The sequence below is a fragment of the Motacilla alba genome, chromosome 14 (assembly GCF_015832195.1).
Source record: "Motacilla alba alba isolate MOTALB_02 chromosome 14, Motacilla_alba_V1.0_pri, whole genome shotgun sequence".
Lineage (NCBI taxonomy): Eukaryota > Metazoa > Chordata > Aves > Passeriformes > Motacillidae > Motacilla > Motacilla alba.
In genome coordinates, this window is record NC_052029.1 from 3,221,081 (window position 1) to 3,239,885 (window position 18,805).

The window sequence follows — 18,805 nt, forward strand, 5'->3', positions numbered from 1 at the left end:
GAGTTCCACCTGGATGGTCTGTAGCTGAGGATCTGTACTCTCATCAATCAGCACACTCCTCTCATCTTTGGTCTCCATCCTGTTTATGCATTTGTTTGTTCAACGAACCCACTCTGCCTGTGCAGAGAAGGGGCTGGGGAGGAGCTCAGCTGGGATGTGCCTCTGTGCCAAGGACATTCCAATGGGAGACCTCCCAGGAAAGGAGAGTCTTGGACTTGAAAGCAAAAGCAAACCCAGAGTGGTTTCAGTGGCACTCCCACACACACCAGGGTGGGTATGTGTGAGCAGCCCACCCAGCATGCAAGCACCAGGACACCATGTGTTCAGCCAATCTTTCCAGGATTCCCTGGAATAATGCAGAGGATGACAGCTGTCAAGTCCTCCTCATGCCTGCTGGGCTTTTTTTAGGTGAGAAAATCGTGCTGGGTTTGCATGTTCCCTTCTGTGCTGGCCAGGAGCTGGCAGGGACCTGTCTCACTGTCCTGCCGCTCTCTGTGGAACATCAACTTGTTGTCCTGTGTCTGGGCCCATCCAGGTGTCTGAGAAGCTGCAGGAGGGTGGGCACTGTCATCTGGATGACCACTGACATCAGTAGCATCAACACCTCCTGTTCTAACACACCTTCTCCTGTCATTTTTGTCCCTGGTGCTTCTCCACCAGCCAGTCTGTCACCCCTCAGCAGTGTTGCTGACACTGACAGAGCCACTTCTGGGCACTGTGGGACACTTTGGATATTTGCTCCCACCCACCTGCAGGTATGCTGTATGTCCCAGGTGGGATTGGTCTGATTGCTCTCAGATTGTGAGGCTTTTCCCGGAGGAAAAGGGGTCACCAGCTTCAGGACAACCTCCCTGTGAAGCAAAATCCTCGAAAGGGCAGGACCTGGGTTCAGCTTCTCACCCAGAATTTGAGATTAAAAAACCGTGACTCAACAAAAAGATTTCAGATAAATCAACCTATATCATAGAGCTCCTGCATCAGAAGGACTCATATCCCATTCATATCATCTGACCTCATGGCAGGAAGATCAGTGCAGTAGCTGGGAAATGAAAGAACTTTGTGTCTCTGAGCTTTGTTATTTCCTAACCAGTGTGTGAGAGACTCTCTTCTCCATGGAATTCATGGTGGGAAGCACCAGTGTCACCTCCTCAAGGCCTTAGGCCCTGCAGCAGCATTGCTACAAGGAAATTAATTTTCCAGCACTCTCCAGTGAAGAGAACATTCTCTTCATTATGAGAGGAGAACAGTGAAGAGAACATTCTCTTCATTATTATTATGAGAGGAGAACTGTTACCCACAAGATCACTGGGGTTTTAGGCACTCAGGTACTCCATGAGCCACCTCAAAGGCAGGGTCAGTCCCTTGCCTTTCTGTCTGACAGCAGAGAGCAGCAGCATTTTGAAAGAAGATCCACAGGTCTGAGTGCATCTCTGCAAGGTGGTGATCAACTCGAGTGCATCTGCCTGAACTGAGATGTTAGAAAAGGGATATTGCAGACAGTCCTGAAGGGATGAAACAAATGGAACATTTCTTCTGATCGTGAGAGAAAGAATCTTTACCTCAGCCTGCAATGAGTGTCACAAAGTTCCTCCCAGAACCTGAAACCATTTCAGGTCAGCCCTGGCCACTGAGGAAGGAGTGGGCACCTCTCACCATGGAGTCAGGGAGCTCTAGTGCTGAGCTTCCTCTGGAACAGGGATTCTGATAAAAGTCATGGGAATTCTGCTTGGAAGAGCTCGAGGCATTCAGTGAGTTCCTGATGAAGGAACCCAAAGAACAGCATTGTTAATGACTTCCAGGAGGTTTGAGCTGAGTTTGACTGCTTGATGTCCAAAGTTCATTCCTTGCTCAAATCCACTGCCATTTCCCAAGACAAAACAGCAACAGTTCACTCCACCTTTTCCATGAGAGAGCTCTGGTTAAACTGAGCCATGGCAAGCTTGACATGTCCTGTGCTCCTTCCCCACAAAATCCCAAGATGATTCTTGTGTTGCACCATTAAAACCAATCTCAGGCTTGTTAGCAGTTTGGATTGAAACACCAAGAACTTGGATGGCATCTGAATGGGATTATGTGCAGATGATAAAGAAACATTTCCTGCTGTTTCTGGAAGGGCAGAGTTCCATAATTTCAATTCCTGTTGAGTTTTTGAGAATAATGGGGCCAACAAACCAGTTCTGGAGAGTTTAAATCACATCTATATCTCCTACCACCTACAGTCACATGCAGCCATGGAGTTTGATGCATACTTGTCAAATCAGAAAAGTTGGGTTTTGGTGCCAGCTCACTATGCCAACAGGATCTGACGGCAGATTTTGAGGTCCTATCTCCAGATGAAATAATGAGATCCTCTTCTGGATGATCCTTCAGGCTGGCCAGGCCATGGAAATGACTGTCAAAGATCCAGTGTTGCTGCATGTTCTCAAGGAATCACTGGAGACATGGCCAACACAGGAATTGCTGGGTGACTTCAAAGCATTTTGAATCCATAAACATGAGCTGTTTGCTCTTAAAGGATTTCTTCAGGGAAAATCATATTGCTATTCCTGAAGGATGTTGCTGAGTCATGTTAACCATGTGATACCCAGCAAAGGCAGGGATTGTGTGCCTGGAAATGTCTGTCATGCATTTTGGAGAGTGGCTTGGAAATTATCCAGCATAAAGAAGCCCCTAAATGAATGTATTACCTGCCATGCTGTGTGACACTGCCTGCTGAAAGGCCAGCCTTCCTGAGCAGTGCCCAAGAAGAAATGGTCTGGAATCTGTATTGATTTCTGAGGGCTCTTTCAGACAGAAAATTAGCTTCCTAATTGGGGCAGGCTCACATTCAGAATGCCTCAGTGGAATTCATCCTCCTTAGGAACACCCACTGCCTCAGCCTGTGCTCCCTGTGGATCTGTGGCTGCTGCATCCCAGCCCTTCCCAGAGCAGAGCTGCCCTCACTGGGTCAGGAGCTGCCCAAAGCAGCCTCACCTGAGCTGTCACACTCTGCCATGCTGTCCCTGAGCAAGTGACCAGGCTGGACAATGCTGCAGGCAGCCAGAGAGCTCTGGGAGAGCTTTGGAGTTCCTCATAACTCAGCGTCACACGTCTGCCCTGAGAGCCAGGGTCTGTCTGAGCTGTGGTCCAGCTCCAGTCACTCCTCTGCCAGTTCAGCCCTGAGCTGTCTGACAGAGTCTGATGGGCAAGTAGAAGCCTTGGGGGGTTTTCTGCATCACAGTTCATCATATGACAAAACCCTTCTGTCTGCTCAAAGCAGTGGAACTGAGCAATTTGTGCTCCTAAATAACCACTGAGATCCTCGTGCCTGACTGAGATGAAACCAAGAACATGGCATTTGAAGGACAAGCCAGTGCTGCATTGTTGAGCAGCTGAGGAGACACCAGTGTCCAAGCAATGCTGTCCTGGACAGTGTGGAACCTTCTCCCCTCTCCACTGGCAGCTGCTAACCTGGACACTGCTGCTGCTGCCTGGGGGAGAAAGTGCTGCTCTCACCCTGTGGTTCAGTCATTGTCCCCAAGATCCCTGAACTGCCACAAAACACTGGGAAACCACAAAAGGCTGTGAGAAGTCACCAAGACGTATGTCACCCCATGTGGGAGCAAAAGCTTTTCATTTCCCTCCTTGGTCTCCATTCCCATGTGGCAGCCAGGGACACGGGGAGTTGTTACCCTTGCTCATGTTAGTAGCAACAAGAAGTTCTGCTCACGTGTCTCCCAGTCTGTTTTTGCTGTCCTTGTGTTTCTTGACTCATTGCAATGCTTTTTCAGACTCAGTGACTTTGTTGGAACTGACACCTGGATCTCACCTAAATCTCTCTTCTTCAAGAGGGAAGAGAGGAAAAACTAAGGCAAATGGGCACACAGTGAGAAATGCTGTGCACATTGTTTTGGAAGAGCAGTAAGGCCAGCTCCATGTAAATCTCTCTCTTCCAGTGCCATTTGGATGGGTTTAGTCATCTGCTCTTCTCTGCTACTCCAATACTGGGAATTCCAAGCCAGAAATGCTGGAGTGATCAATACAAAATGGTGAAAAGAATAAACCCTGAGCATGTTGTTGTGGCTGGCAGCGCTGCTGGTTAATGCGTCACGGCAGAGCCGACCATCTGCCCGTCCTCTCGTGCTGCAGAGAGGCACACCACAGAGCCACCAGGGACACAGCAAGCTTCCTGACCCTAAATGCCACCTGAGCTACCTAAAGCTGCCTGTGCCAGTCCACTGAATTGGGCAGCAAGGGTAGATGAAGGGCTGGCACCCAGACAAGGGACTGCACCTTGTAGAATGTGGGAAACCAGAGGAGGAGTACCCAACACTGCTGAGGGGAGGGAGGAAAAGCTGTGTTTTGGTTTTGTTTAGCTTTAGCTCTTGGTTAATTTCTTTCTTTTGGAAGGTGAGTGGAGCTTGACTCATGAAATGATCCTCTTCTATGTGATGATGACTTTGGATGGCCCTGGCATCGAGCAGATTGAATGCTGTGTGTGATACTGAGCAGACTGTGGGATATCTTTGTATCCATAATCTCTTTTTCCTGGTGTAGCAGCAATATAATGAGTAGAGCAAGAGAGTGGAAAAGATGGTGAAAAATACTCTAAAAGAGAATTATCCCATGTGCTTTACTAAATGTATTTGGGCTCAGTGTTTCCCTTTGAAGACCACCAGTGCAGGGCCTGTGATGTACTTCCACACTCAGCAGTGGGCTGAGAAATGATTGATGTTCAGACTAGTGTTCCCCACATCTTTGGCATCCCCAGTGTGAAAAACAAGACTGGTTTCCTCCTTCAGTAATTAGGAATTTAGCTTGAATTCTGCTGGTAAGAATGGTTTCATCTTTGTATGTCTAATTGCCCTTTAAAACTAACTTCAGTGATTCATAACAGATGTGTAAGAAAACACAGATAAAATACAAGTAACACATTTTTTTCCTGCACACTTAATCACAGCTCTCCTGTGACAAGTGCACAGGTATTTCTCTGTGTGGGTATGCATTTTACCCTATTGCAGATATTTGAACAACAATGCAACAGGAAGTATTCAAGAAGAATATAGAGCCTGTTTTGGAAAGCGTACAGTTCTTTTGGGAGACCCAGTTGCATTTCTTTTTACTGATGCAGGTCTCTAAGTGCTCCTCTTAGAAAATTGATCCTCTGTTTTTCTTCTTAGGAACATCTACCCAGTGCATAAAAAAGGAAGTTTGTTTTTTAACTTGGCTGTTACAAGTCTCGTTTGTCTCTTTTCTAGCCTCAAACCTGCTCTGCATTGTCCTTCACATCCAAACAAGTATTTCCCTGTTTTTGACCATAAATGTCACTCTTCTCTCTATGTCTTTAAATTTTATTGTCAGTGCTTTGAGCTGGGGCTGGCAGGGGAGGGATGAGAGGTGCTCACAGGGAGCTGCAGGTGGGTACATCATGAGTACTTGTGGTGGCATGGTGACTTCTTGTTTTGTTCTTTGGTTTCTACGATGATCCTAATATTTCTTTTTCATCTTAATCTCTGCAGAGCAGTGAATTAATGTTTTCATAGAAGTGTCTGTCATCGCCCAAGAACTCTATCCTGAGGGGAAAAGCTCATTCAGAACCCATCACTATATATGTAAAGGTAGGATGACTCCTCATCTTCCCCACTTGGCATTTATCAACACTGATCATTATCTGCCATTTGCTCTCAGTCACTCAGTGGCTGAGAAGGGTTTGTGCATGCTTCAGAGGCCTGCAGTGTATCCAGTGGTTTTCAGGCTTTCAAGCTTCAGTTGTCCTTTTAGCTGAACATTTTAATGTATTTTAAGCAGCTCTTGCTTTTCTTGGGTTCCCTTCTTCACAAATTCTAAAACCACTTTTATTACTTCTGAAGGCTGCTGAATCTGCCATACAAACCACACAAGGGATCTCTTACTAACATTTTGAATCAAGTGCAGGGGTAAGTCAAGAGTAACAAGCTTCCCACTATTTTTTCCATGCTCATGTCCAAATATTGTCTCTACATCATGCATAACATTTCTTGGTCTGTGCATGATGTTTTAGAGTCAGCTCCTGCTGGTTTGTTTTCTGTCCTTACACCTTCTCTGCTATCAGGTGTAACCCTGCTGTCTCTGAAGCTGTCCCAAGGGGTGATCACTAACATAATTCTGCATTTTTTATCTGAACATGGAATCCATCCACAGAGATTGTGTTGCTCATTAATGACATTACCTTGTTATTCTGATTCAGCTTTAGTACATGACATCTGCTTTGTCTTTCAGTGTAATCAGCAACAAGACGTTATTGTCCCTCTAATTATCTTTCTCCCATCAAATTTCTGCTACACCTATTATGTCAGGATCCATTAAAATCAGGCATCTAGTTTTTCTGTTCTCATTATTTGCTGTTGGAGTGCTGGTTCAGGAGCATGTACAGAACTGGCTTAGCTTTCTCTTTTTTCTGTGCTGTGTTTAGGTGAGACTTGATTTGTTTACTTGCTGTTTGCCAGTGCTACTTCAGCTCTGCCAGCCACTTTTTAGGCAATGCAGAATTGTTATTGCTTCATCTCTCCAGGATGCACCATCACAGACTGTGTAGAGGACGTGCAGGAGGCACCTCCTACCTCTGCCAGGCCAGTCTCTCATTTAAAAAGCCTCCCTGTAAGATTTTGCACTGTTCAATGTTCACTAGCCATGAGCATTTTCCTTCTGCAGGGTTTTGCCTTGCCTCAGCCTCTGTGGTCTCTGAAAAGAGAAAACACACTTGAAAAGTGTGTGAGTTTATCAGCAGGTAGGGAGCAGTGCAATGCAGGCAGCTGCTGGTGGCCTGCTGCCTTGCCATTCCTTGTGGAATTGTTCCACAAAATCAGGTACCACAGATCACTGGAGTAACCTGGCCAGGCTGCAGCACACCTGTGAGGAGCCTGCCCTGGGAATCCTGCCCTGTGTTTGTGTGGCCATCGCAAAGCTCTGAGCCAACACTGACATCTGAGCCTGTTCCTGCAGCACTTCCCCACTGGCTCCCCAGGCCAGAGCCCCTCATCCCCAGCTGTGGGCACTCCAGGTGCTTGCAAAGTCCCAGCCTCCACCAGCACTATCCCAGAAACTGCTGGGGGCACCACATTGCCTGCAAAGCCCTGCTCTTCTCCAGCAAAATGCTTCCAGCACAAGTGCTGCTTCCAGCTGATTTCTCTTGCCCAAGGGGTTGGGTTGGGCTCACCCTCTGGCTGAGAGCTGGCAGTGAGGCATGCAGAGAAGGATGCAGGAGCTGCAATCCCCACACAGCAGGGGGAGGAACACCTGTGGCTGTGTCCAGCTGTGGTGTTATGGTCACTGAAACCTTTTATCTGATCATTTATGGGACCTTTTGCTCTCCACTGTGGTGTCATGGTTCCCCTTCTTCACAACTTTTAAAACCACAACTTTTAAAACTACTTTTTCCAGAATTTTTGGGCTTGGGTTCTTCCCTTTGAACGTATCCTCCGTGGCCTCTTGGGATTTTCTTGGGCACAGGTTTGAGGCCATGGGAAAGGGATGACAGAAGGTGCCATGGGAGGAAGAGGAGTGTGCCAGCCTCAGTGTCCTGGTGGGGCACCACAACAGGGACAGAAGTGTCTGTCCCTTGCTGAACAAATCACCCTTTTCTTCCTCAGGCAGCAAAATATTCAGCAGCAACAAAACTTTGATTAATTTCTGTGGAGAATATCCCAGAAGAAATTGAGAACTGAAATATCAGGTCCTGCCTACTTTGACAGCTCCCTTCCAACTCCTTTTGGAAATATTTGCTGTCTTACTGCTCACGTCTGGAGTGAAAATTAGAGCACTTTGTGGGCCCCAACATCTGCTCAGTGAGAGCCCATTAAAAGCCTGGCCACTGTAACCAGCTATTGCTCTATCATTTTTATCAATAGCAAATGTAAACTCTCATAGGAAAATGTGTTTTTTTTTCCCAGTTAATATCTACCATCATGAAGCTGATTTTGCTAAGCAGCTTTGGCACTAAGAACCAGCAACAGCTAATAAATTCAATGTTAGGCTTATGAGGTTCTGACAGATTGCTGGCAGCTGCCTTAAATGCAGGAAAAAGCTCTCCTAGTGTGGGTTGGAAATGCTTATTTATACCATACTGTGGGTCTGTTTGCCCCAAATTTTGCTGCCTCCTTTTAGTAGATGTCATTGGTGAGATATATGACAAGGGTACAATAACTGATCAGAGATGCATTTTCCAGCTACACTGGAGATCAGCACTAATGCATAAAGATAGGAAGCTCAGCCATAAACGATTACATTTTTACTGTAAGAATTTTCATTTATGAATGCAAGGTTTGTGGTAAGGATGTGACTAGACCTCACCATGGATGGTTTTATTTACTGTGAGTTTTATGATAGTTTTTTGCTGTACCAGAGGGTTTTAAATAATCTGTAGGAGTTTAACACCACCTTGCTGTTAACTGGTGGTGGACTCAAGCAAAGATGGGCTGTGCAATTACACTGAGTGTGCTCTTAGCATGTCTTAAAAGTGAAAGATGATGTGCTCAGAAAAAGGCATGGGCTTCAGGAGCCTCTGTTTAGCTTGGAAGTTGGTCAGACAGGGATTCTCTTTGGATCAGGGAAAACCAACTAAAAGGAAAACTTTGGTAAACCTGAGTGCTCAGCTGCAGTAATGGAGAGACATTGCAGAGACATTTCAGATAAACAGAATTGCAGAGACATTTCAGATAAACAACCACTTTTTGGAGGCAAGTGATGCTAAGAATATGTACAGAAAGTGAATAAGTTGCAGTCTCATTGTGAAGCTAAGTTTAGTCCCAAATTTCCCAGTTACGTGATTGCCTGTGAAAACCACAATGTTTGAACTGAACTCAAATTTGCTGTTCACTGTATTTCATCCTTTCTCATTGACTTGGACTGGCTGGAACTGAGAAGTTGATAAGCCTCTGCCCATTAAAGTCAATGCTGAGTGAGAGGATGAAGAAATTAAAGGAATGGGAAATTCCTTCTAACTGGAAAAGAGCAGATTAAATCAAGACATTAAAGAATTGTTCAGTGAAAGTAAATCAGGCATCAGTTTTCTCTTCACATGTGGTGAAAGTAGCTCTGGAGAGAACAAGACTGATGGTGAAAATTCCAGATTAACCATGTTGCAGTGTCCAGCTTGATGTACAGTTGTGGAATTTATCCTGGTTTTGTTTATGAGTCTGATGGTCAGCACTTTCCATCTCTGACAAAGCATTCCCCTCTCTTTCTGTCAATATGCCTTACAACTCCATGGAAAGTCTTCTGAAATAGATAGAATTTTCTTTATAACACTACACAGAAAGAGCCTTCCTTCATCAAAAAAGAAAAACAGAATCATCTAGAAATATGCACTGACATCATGCAGCAACTCTAAAATTCTCCTGGAAAAAAAAATGCTGACAGCATTTCACACAACCAAAAGAAATCCTGAAAGTAAAGCACTAAATGCTGTTTTGGAAAGTGTGTGGGTGATGCCACCAAGCATTCTGCACCATAATGAAGTTCCAGAGAAAGGGGACAAAGCAGAAAACCACCCCAGTGCCTTTAGAGCAGGCACCTTGTGCCAGCTCTGGTCTGTCTGCTGGAAGGGCTCGGTGTGCCTACAGCCCTGGCATGAGAGGGCAGGGAGATTCCCTTCCCCAGCTCCTCTCCCAGCCCTGTCCCTGTCCATTCCAGCTCCTTCAGGACCAGTCCTACTCCCATCCTTGGACAGAACTTTCTGGAACTTTGAGATCCTCGCTGCTGTTCTGGGAGCTGCACTAAAAAGCACGAAGTACCCCAGTGTATTACAGAAGAGTGCAGCTTTCAGCTCTGTGGCTCTCTGCCCTGCTCCTGATAACACCTTAGGATTTCAGCTTTTATATTTTCCATGTATTTGTCATCCTGCAGTTTTCAGTGAATAACTCTAAACTCCATGTACAGTGTCAGCTGCTGCTTCCCCATTTTGGGCAGACACAACAATTCCTCTGCAGGCCTGGGAGTCAAGGACTCCTCACTGCCTCAGGCCAGAGAGATGGAAACAAAAGTGAGCTGGGGGAGCAAACTTGGGGTAAATGACTTCATTACCTGAAACTGTTATTGGAAGATTAACCCCCAATATGCAAATGGACCAAGCTTATAAAAGTGTGAAAATCTGTGACCCTTCATCCATTTTGGGTGCAGCCCCCGGGGGGCTTCATCTGCCCGAAATGCACCTGAAGGCTCTTCACTAAATAGAACTGCTTTTAATTCCTTTAATTTTGTCTGCCCTCTGTTTTTAGATAGCCCAAAAAGGCATCACTGAGTCCTTTTATCATGTTTTCTATCACAGAGTTTGTTTTCTGGTGGCTGCTGAGTGTTGAGCTGCTGGTTTTGTAAGAGCCTTTGTGCCCCAAGGTCCCATTTGTGTGTGTGAGATTTAACTGGGAGCCCATTAGCGACACTAATCCCAGGCTTGTTCTTCCCTTATGTGCATAATTTATTTGGGTTTGCTTACAATGAATTTCACAGAGGCTCTGTGCCTGTTTCTCTCCCTGCAATATCCCCCTGCTTTATTAGCAGTAATTGCCTTTCTTCCCGTTTTCCAGTGGATCAGCAATTCAGGCAAATGAAGGGAAATTGTTCCTTACACCACTTACTGCTGCTCCACCAAGCCTGAGGAAGGCACCCTGTGCCCAAAAGGTTTTGGGATTGTCTCAAGTGATCTGACAAAATAGATGGGGCATCTCATCAGCTGGGACCAGGATGGGCTCAGTTCACTTTAATTGAGTTCTATTGAGCATTTATTTCCCCTTACAGATTTTCAAAAGTAGGGTAAAATACTTCTGAAAATGAAAGAAATCTCAATAATCAATTAAACTTCAATACCAGGGTGAGGAAAATGGTTGTAACCTGCTTCTGTGCACTTGAATATATGAATTTTCACAAGGGTAAACCAACCAAAGAAGGATCTGGATTATTCCTTCTCACAAAGAGATATTTTGCTACTGAGACTGTATTTTTCTGACCATACAAGTCTTCATGGCCTGAGGAGACCATGCAGCATTCCCTTCCTCACTGGAGGAATAAGGGAAATGTCTGTCTTACAATATAAATAAATATTTTTCTTGAAAAAAGCCATCTGAGTTAAGATCAAATAAATGACAGACCTGCACAGAGTGAGCAAACAGCTGTCACAAAGCCTGGTGCTGGTTCCAGCTGGCTGTGTGTAACGTGGATGACACGTGGGTCCCTGTGTGCTGGGGGATCCTGCTCCCCCTGGCACTCAGCTCCCACCAGACACAACACTGATGCAATCTGTATGATGGGAGGAAGAAGCCTTGGCTGTGTGCTCTTACCTTTTTCAGAAGCCGGGGCAAGGTCAATAAAACTTCGACATTTTTCACCTTTAAAAGAAAAGGATTATTTTAGGAGACAGAAGTGGGTTGGTGTTGCTCTGCCTCCTCTCTGTGCCTGGGCTTCCTGCCCTCCCTCCCACCCCAGTCTCTCCAGGACCTCGGGGCTGTCTCACACTGGGGACAGATGCATCCCTGTGCCCAAGGGCTGGACTTCCCTTGGCACTGCAGCCCCTGGATCAGGAGTGAGGGTTACAGGCAGTGCAGGGAATCCATCCCTGTGCCCAGGGGCTGGACTTCCCTTGGCACTGCAGCCCCTGGATCAGGAGTGAGGGTTACAGGCAGTGCAGGGAATCCTTCCTTGCTGGCTGAGCCCCTGCTGGGCCAGTGATGCTCTTCCCAGGGGCAGGAGGACTCTGGCTAGGGGGACACAGGGACAAACACCTCAGCAGGTGGCACTGGCAGGGCATGGGCCTCTCTCACCCACACTTTTGCCATGCTTCTCATCAGCAGACAATGCCTGTGCCCCACCCAGCGAGAGCAAAGCTCCCAGTGCTGGGGCACTGCCACGGGCACAGACCTCTCCATACACAGATGTGACACACGACTGAGACAAAACCTGAAGCACAAAGAAGCTAAGGAAATGTAAAAATGTTTAAAAAATTGTTTCAAATGCAGGCAAATGCCTTGCTCTGAGCATCACACCCTCTGCCCCTGCCTGTGCTCCATTGTAAATCAAATCCTCTCTGTCTAGGACACCACCTTTGGCCTTGCAGGAATTCTTGAGGAGTTTCTGAACAGGAAATGTATCTTAGGGTGGCTGCTTTGACCTTTCTTTTTACTTCTTCAGGTAACCAAAGATGATCAAATAATTCTTCTGCCTGCATCCCCCCACCAAGGGTACGTGTTCCTTTTGATATGATGTGCTCCAAGGTGTGCTGGCACATCTGCCAGAGGTCATGCAATAAAGTCCATTTTGCCCTTTAAGGCTTTAATTGATGCAAAGGCAGTTATAGGACTAGGCTGTTGGTTTTTTTTTTTTTTTTTTTTTTTAATTAGCTTTGCTCATTTTTAATTACAATGTTCAAAAGACTAATTTAGGAAAGGTGAGCCATTAAAAAAGAATAAACAGTGAAATGCCACAGTGGTGGTGAAGTCAGTGTATTTTTTTCCTATTTGCAATTTAGTATACATAAAAAGCAATATAAAATGTTCACCCTTCTGGTGTCTTTGCTGGCAAGATTGAGATAAAGGCAATCATTCAAATGATAGCTGTGCTGACATGAGAATCTATTATTTTAATGCTATTATTGCTACTTTTTATTTACTTCTTGCAGTTTTAAGTCCATGTTAAATACACTGAGAGGTGATGTGTAAATAGTCCATTGTCTAAGCAGCTATAAAAGAAAAGGTTCACTTGACACTGACATGCACATTTTGATAGGTCCAGGGGAAGGATCTGTACTCTGTGAGTCCAGAGGACAGCCAAGAAAAGGAAGTGATACTTGGCTTGCCAAAGCCCCATCTCTGTTTCCAGAGGGGTGGGCAGGGCAGGCTGTGTCTGGGCAGAAGAAGTGCCAGTCAGTTTTGGGGCAGACAGATGGAAAGATGACTGCTGGATCACAGAAATTACCAGCCCTGCACATTTCCTGCTCAGAGCAGGACATGATTCTCCCGCCCAAATTCTGAAAATGCTTCAAGGATGGTAACACCCATCCCTTAGTGACACAGAGATGCCACTAAGAGATGTTTTTCCCACTCTGGTCCACTTCTGAAGAAGTGTTTTCTTATACCAAATCCAAACTTCTGTAGCTGCTCTGGTATCAATGCACTCATCCTTTGTCTGCTTGTAGGAACATGAACAAGCCCAGCTCCCCCAGGTTCTTTACTTTAGGTTCCTGACCAAGAAATCCAGGTAAGTAAGTGGACTATGAAAGATACTAAGGTGTAAGTAGAAAACATTCTCATGCAGAGCCTCTGAGTTTTAGGGCATGAGGTTTTTCAGGAATTTTATTGACACAAAATCAAGGGAATATAGGGAGAGTGACCTCTAGATTTGTACTTGATCTAAGCAGATTAAGCAGGATTTTTCATTCTAGCCATATGGATCTATGGTTTGGCTCTGGTTTTTGTGGGGTTTTTTTTTGTCAGATATAAGTTATTACTTTTATCACAATTTTATTTGAACTTGACTTCAAGCTGTCTCTCACTGATCATCCCTCACTTGTGTTACAGTGAATCCAAAGCCATATTACTGGAAACCTTTAACAAATACCTGGCTCTCCAGAATGTTATCCCAAGAAAGGCAAAGGGGAATGGCCTTTGCTACTGGAGGAACTGCACAGGCTGCTCTGAGAGCTGGTGGTGCCTTTCAGCCACCTGGCAGGGGACAGAGCCTCTGAGTTACCAGTGTTTGGCTGCAGGACAGAGGAGAGGGCGGTCACAGGCTGCTGGCAGGAATGAGCATCCTCTCCCTCCCTCAAACTCAGCTTGCCCAGAACACCATCTCTCCCTGTGGTGAGGCCTTCAGTTTAAATAACATGGACAGGAAGTGCTGGAGTGTCCAGAAAAAGTCCTTTAGGAGCCATAGCAAAAAGAATGGCTGGAGAGAGAAGAGCCTGAGGTCACCTCACTTTCAATGCCTGGCTTGCTGCTGAAGGTCATGGTAGGAGCTGCACAAGCAGTTCCTGACTCTTCCCTTTGTTGCTGCTGCTGCTGGAGCACTGGAAAACCCTCTTCCATTTTCAATGGTAGCCACTGGTGGTATTTATAAAGCACAGTCACACTTGCACATGCAGACATGCATCTCGCTGAGAACTGAAGATGTCAGCAGTGCTTTCACTGTTCCTCTCAGGATTTATTCTAAGTTATTTTTGGGTATCTTGTATAACTGATCTCTTAAGCCCTCTTAAGTTTAATTTTAGACTTGGCAGAGTTTATCCTGCTGTGCTGTCCTTTTCCAGATGCATCTTCTCCCCCTAACCAGGCTCCTGGAGAGTCTTTGGAGAATACAGAAAAGACTGTTCAGAGCAGCAACAAGAGTCTCTGGGATTCATCCCCTGAGAGCTCTGCCTTCCCCTGTGTGTGGCTGTGATCCTGACAGGGAAGAAAGCCAAGGAGTGACCTGTCCTGCTCTTCACTCAAGCAGAAAGAAGAGGTGGGATCTGTCTGGAATCCTCTGCACTTCCACACAGGAGCAGTGGCCACAGGCAGTGCACATGGGGTCTGTGGAGCTCAGCAGTGACAGGGAGCTGCTGGAGGCTGAGCTGAGAGGGCTGACCAGCACCTGAGCAGCCATGGGCAAAGCACTTGGCACCAGCTTCTTCTGTGGCTTCCCAAGGGTGAGGGAGAAACATCACCTTGCAAACACATTCCTCCTAATCACACTGACCCTGCAGGGGCTCTGCTGTGCCTCTGCTGGCCTTCCCAAGGAAGGGACATTCACAGGGATCTGCAGGACTGGGAGATAGCAAGAGTCCAAAGTTTATCTGTGGCTAATTAATCCCAATTAATTAATCTAATTCTGTATATGTGCATGCCTATGAGTATTTGTAACTTGCTGGGGAACTTCAAACTGGAGCAGGCAGAGAGTGGGAGGAGATACATCTGGAAAGACTGAGCTGGTGCGTGGGGCAGAGTCTTGAGGCTGTGTGGGTAATAGATGCAGAGCCCATGAAAATATCTGTGGGACCACCAGGGGATGTCCCCATGCATCTGCAGTGGGAAGAGTGGAGGTGTTCCAGCAGGATCTGCAGAGCTGGACAGGCAGAAGAGGAAGAGGAGTGAGTTTGGTCCTGGGGAGATGTTTCTGTGGGTGCTGATGAAGGCACAGCCCTGTCTGAGGGTCTGTGTGGTCAGAGACATCAGTGCCAGGCTTGCACATGTGTGTGTGTGTGCGCCCAGCCCGGATGGAAAGGGCCCAGCAGCGAACAGGTGAAGGAAAAAGGATTCCCTGGGACTTCTTTAAGCTTCCTGGGATCACGCTCAGCATCCTCTCAGACAAACTCTCTGGGACCTCCCATCCCACGTAGCTGGGGAAGCTCCCTGAGCTCTGCAGGGCGAATGCTTTCCAGCTCCAGGGCAGTGTGTGCTGAAGAAAGCTCAGCTTTGGGCTGCTGTGTGGTCTCAGGGAACAGAGGAAGGTGTGGATCTGATCCATCAGTGCCAGGGACACAGAGGAAGTTGTGGCAGTATCAGGAGATGATCTCTGTGTCTTGCCTGCAGCATGAGGCCATACTCCTTCTCCTCCTCCTTGCTCTCAACAGGCTGGGGAGTCCGAGCTGCCAACCTTTCCAAGCCTGTCCTCTTTCTCATGATGGAAACTGCCTCCTGTGTGCAACGTCAGACCCTTGGAGGAGGAAGCAGAAGGCTGTGCAGGGCAGGCCCGCTGGGGCAGAGCTGTACCTGGGGCAGGGTGAGCTGGAGAGAGCAGGGAGGGGAGGAGGCACTGCTGGCAAGAGCTGCACAGGGTGCAGGGGTCACCCATGGCTGCTGGGGGCGTCCCCAGACACCTCCCTTTCCACACGAAGTGGAGGAGCTCCATCAGCTGCCCCACTGACGGGTCAGCGTCACACACACAGGGCCAGCTGGGACTCTGCTGCAGGCAAATCCCCACACCAAGGCAGAGCTCAGAGTTCAGCTCCTCTCTAGCTTAAAGAAAGCCCAAGTTCCCTCAAGTTCAATCCTGCCAGAAAATCGAGACAAACAGGTCCCAAAGAACCATCAGGTCCCACGGTTTGCTGGCTCCAGGGCCCTCCTCTGCCCTGCCCACCTTGTGGGTACTTCACACGTGCCTGGCTGGGGCTTCCAGCTTGGAATTCCTCCCGGGCCTGTGGAATTAGAGAGCTGCATAGGGCAGCTGAAAGCAGGTCTGGGTGCACAGAAATTGGGTCTGAACTCCAGCACACAGATGTGCATCCAAGCCCTGTGTGCTCTCTGCCTTTAAGCCTCTGGGAGAGCCACGTTCTACTTCTTCCACCTAAAAGGTGTGGCTTGTTTGCTCCTGTCCTCAGGATGTCACACAGGCCAGGAGCTTGGTGGTTTAGACTGGAAATGAGCAAGAGGGCCAAAAAAAACACCAAAAAAAGCCCTTCAAGACAATATTCTGTTTCTAACATGGCTGCTGTCATAGCAAAGAGCAGCATTTGATGTTCTGGGTCCTACTTATTGGTCCTGCATTCCCGAGTGCTTTCCTCTCTGAGCCGGGGTAAATGCCTGATTAGTAATGACAGCAGCAAAATAAAAACAACCCTGAAAAATCCTACTTTGTATGTCTTGCAATGACACGGTTTGAAAATATTCAAGTTAAATAAATTGACTTAAAAGAAATGTGGTAGTTCTGGCTGAACTCTGTTATAACTCTGCTTTTCATCTCGCAAAAAAAAGAAGAAGAAAGAAAAGCTGTCTGCATCCACTTACTCTGCATAAAATTTTACAAGTTCAAAAGTGCAGTTATGATGGAAATTTAAATGATTAAATTTCTTTTAAACAACATTCCCTTTTAGTAACACCCTGGCTCCCAGCCTACGACAGACAAGGTCCCCTTTTTCCCACTAGGGCCTAACACATCTTTATCTCTCCAATTATATCTGGAGTCATGTGATTCTGATGAGATCCCACATCATCTACTGAGAGTAAAATCATTGTATTTGTCTAAAAAAAGATATAACCCTCAAGGGATCTCAGCCTAGACGAGGCTGAGGACTCCAACACAACTTCAGTGAAAAAATGTGCTGCATGAGGGAAAATACAGGTTAATAGGCTCTCTCAAACTGAGTTATATCAGGTTAATTACCAACTGAAATATTCAAACTTTATTTAAAGTCATCTCAGAGCACTTAATTGATTTTTTTCCCTAACGAAAAATTGAGTGTTAATCAGTAAAATCAACATTTTCCAGTTGACCCTGTTGATTTTGCTGGAGTCATATTTTCTTCTGGAAAATAAACAAGCTCACACAGAATTGCACAAAAATATCTCTTGAACTATGCAGATAATTATTTTCTCTTCCTCTGACAGCTGCCACTCATTGCTGCTGCCCATCAACGTTTCTTCTACCTCTGAATATCTGGAGAATTTGCCCAATTTCTCAGGGATTACTCACAGCCTGTATTGCCTTTGGGTTTGCTTTTAAACCTGAATGTTGTGCTGCTGTTCTTCAGCAAACCCAACCCCTTCCAACTTCCTACGTCTCCAAGTGGGAAAATGCAAAGCTTCCCACTTTTCCATTTCAGGCGTGCACTTCTCCTCAGTTTGCACATTCCCAAAGGAAAGGTGCTAATTTTACCCCAGAGGTCCCATTCCCACGGTGGGGTTCCCTCCTGGGGGGTTGGAGCAGGGAAGGGCTGTGCAGGGCAGGGAGTGTGGGCAGAGCTGGGAATGCTGGTGCTGCTGCCTGGGACTATGCCATGGCAACTGCTTCTTCCAGGCTGCAACTCTCCCTGATGTGAAAAATCTTCCCCAGCATCTCAAAGCAAACATCTCCACGGGCTGCTCTCAAATCATGTCTAATTGAAAGCCAGCCAAGTCACAAGATTCAGCTGATTATCTTGGTAAGACCTGGAGGATGTGTACACACATCCATCATTTGGAGAGCTGGGAAAGAGTTTGGGTTTCCAAGTGATTGTGAAAATCGGGGGAACAGCAGTGCTGAGAGAGGTTTTCAATGATTTTGGTGTCAAATTAGAGCTGACTTCATTAAATCAAGGAGCTCTGAGTTGATTTAAGCACTTGAAGCTGTAGAATGGGAAGGGGAGGGTTTCACCTGCTCATCCCAGAGGTGACACACTGTGCTGACCCTGAGCCAGTTTAAATATGTATGCCAAAGTAAACTAGATATTGGCAGTCCAGGATCTCTGAGACACCCAGAAAACTGGGAAAGACAAACCCCAATGCTCTTCACAGAGGATGCAGCTGCTGTATGTCCCTCACTGTATGAAGTCTTTCCTTCTCCCACTCCTGTGCCTGCCCTGGCTGCTCTTTGGGTTGAGGTGTCCTGTTTTTCCAGGCAGAAGCCCCTGGCTTGGGGTATGGAAACAGGTAACTTTAACCTTTTCTCCATGACTTTTAAAGGAAGTGAACTGTAGCACTCTGGAAATGAATATCCAGTTTTTGAAATCAAGTGAAAAAAGTGCTTGCATTTCCTCTTGGGAACCTTCTCCCCAAGCATGTACCCAATATCTTTGAGACAAATTCTCATTAGTGTTTTTTGTCTGCCTGGGTGATGCACACTGAAATCACGCTGCATGATGAGGTTTTTTGGTCTCTCCAAACCTAGTGAGTCTTAGCACGGTGAAATGTCTCTACTTCTCTACTGATTTTCCACATTGTGAGCATGGTTTGAGTCCTTTTTGTAGCCAAATGGAAGGTGGAACACAGGCAAGTGGATCTTGTTTTCCTGTGACTGGAAACATGTAGAAACAAGCCATGTCATTCCATGGTAATTACATCTGCTTCTTATTGCTCACTGGCTTTTGTATTCCTTCCTAAGCTAGATCAACAAAGGTTGATACTGCCTTTTG

The 18,805-nt window shown here is 46.4% G+C and overlaps 1 protein-coding gene across 5 annotated transcripts in view; it reads right to left on the minus strand.

Moving 5' to 3' along the window:
- The window catches only part of GSG1L (GSG1 like), a 56,063-nt gene that overhangs the window by 27,302 nt on the left and 9,956 nt on the right, over positions 1 to 18,805 (minus strand). For 4 of the 5 annotated variants that reach the window (XM_038151389.1, XM_038151391.1, XM_038151393.1 and 1 more), the window contains exon 2: positions 11,289 to 11,336. The exons of the other annotated variant lie outside the window; for it this stretch is intronic. In XM_038151389.1, coding sequence (XP_038007317.1) covers positions 11,289 to 11,336 — 48 coding nt within the window. The remainder of the gene's footprint in view (positions 1 to 11,288; positions 11,337 to 18,805) is intronic. 5 annotated transcript variants of the gene reach the window in all.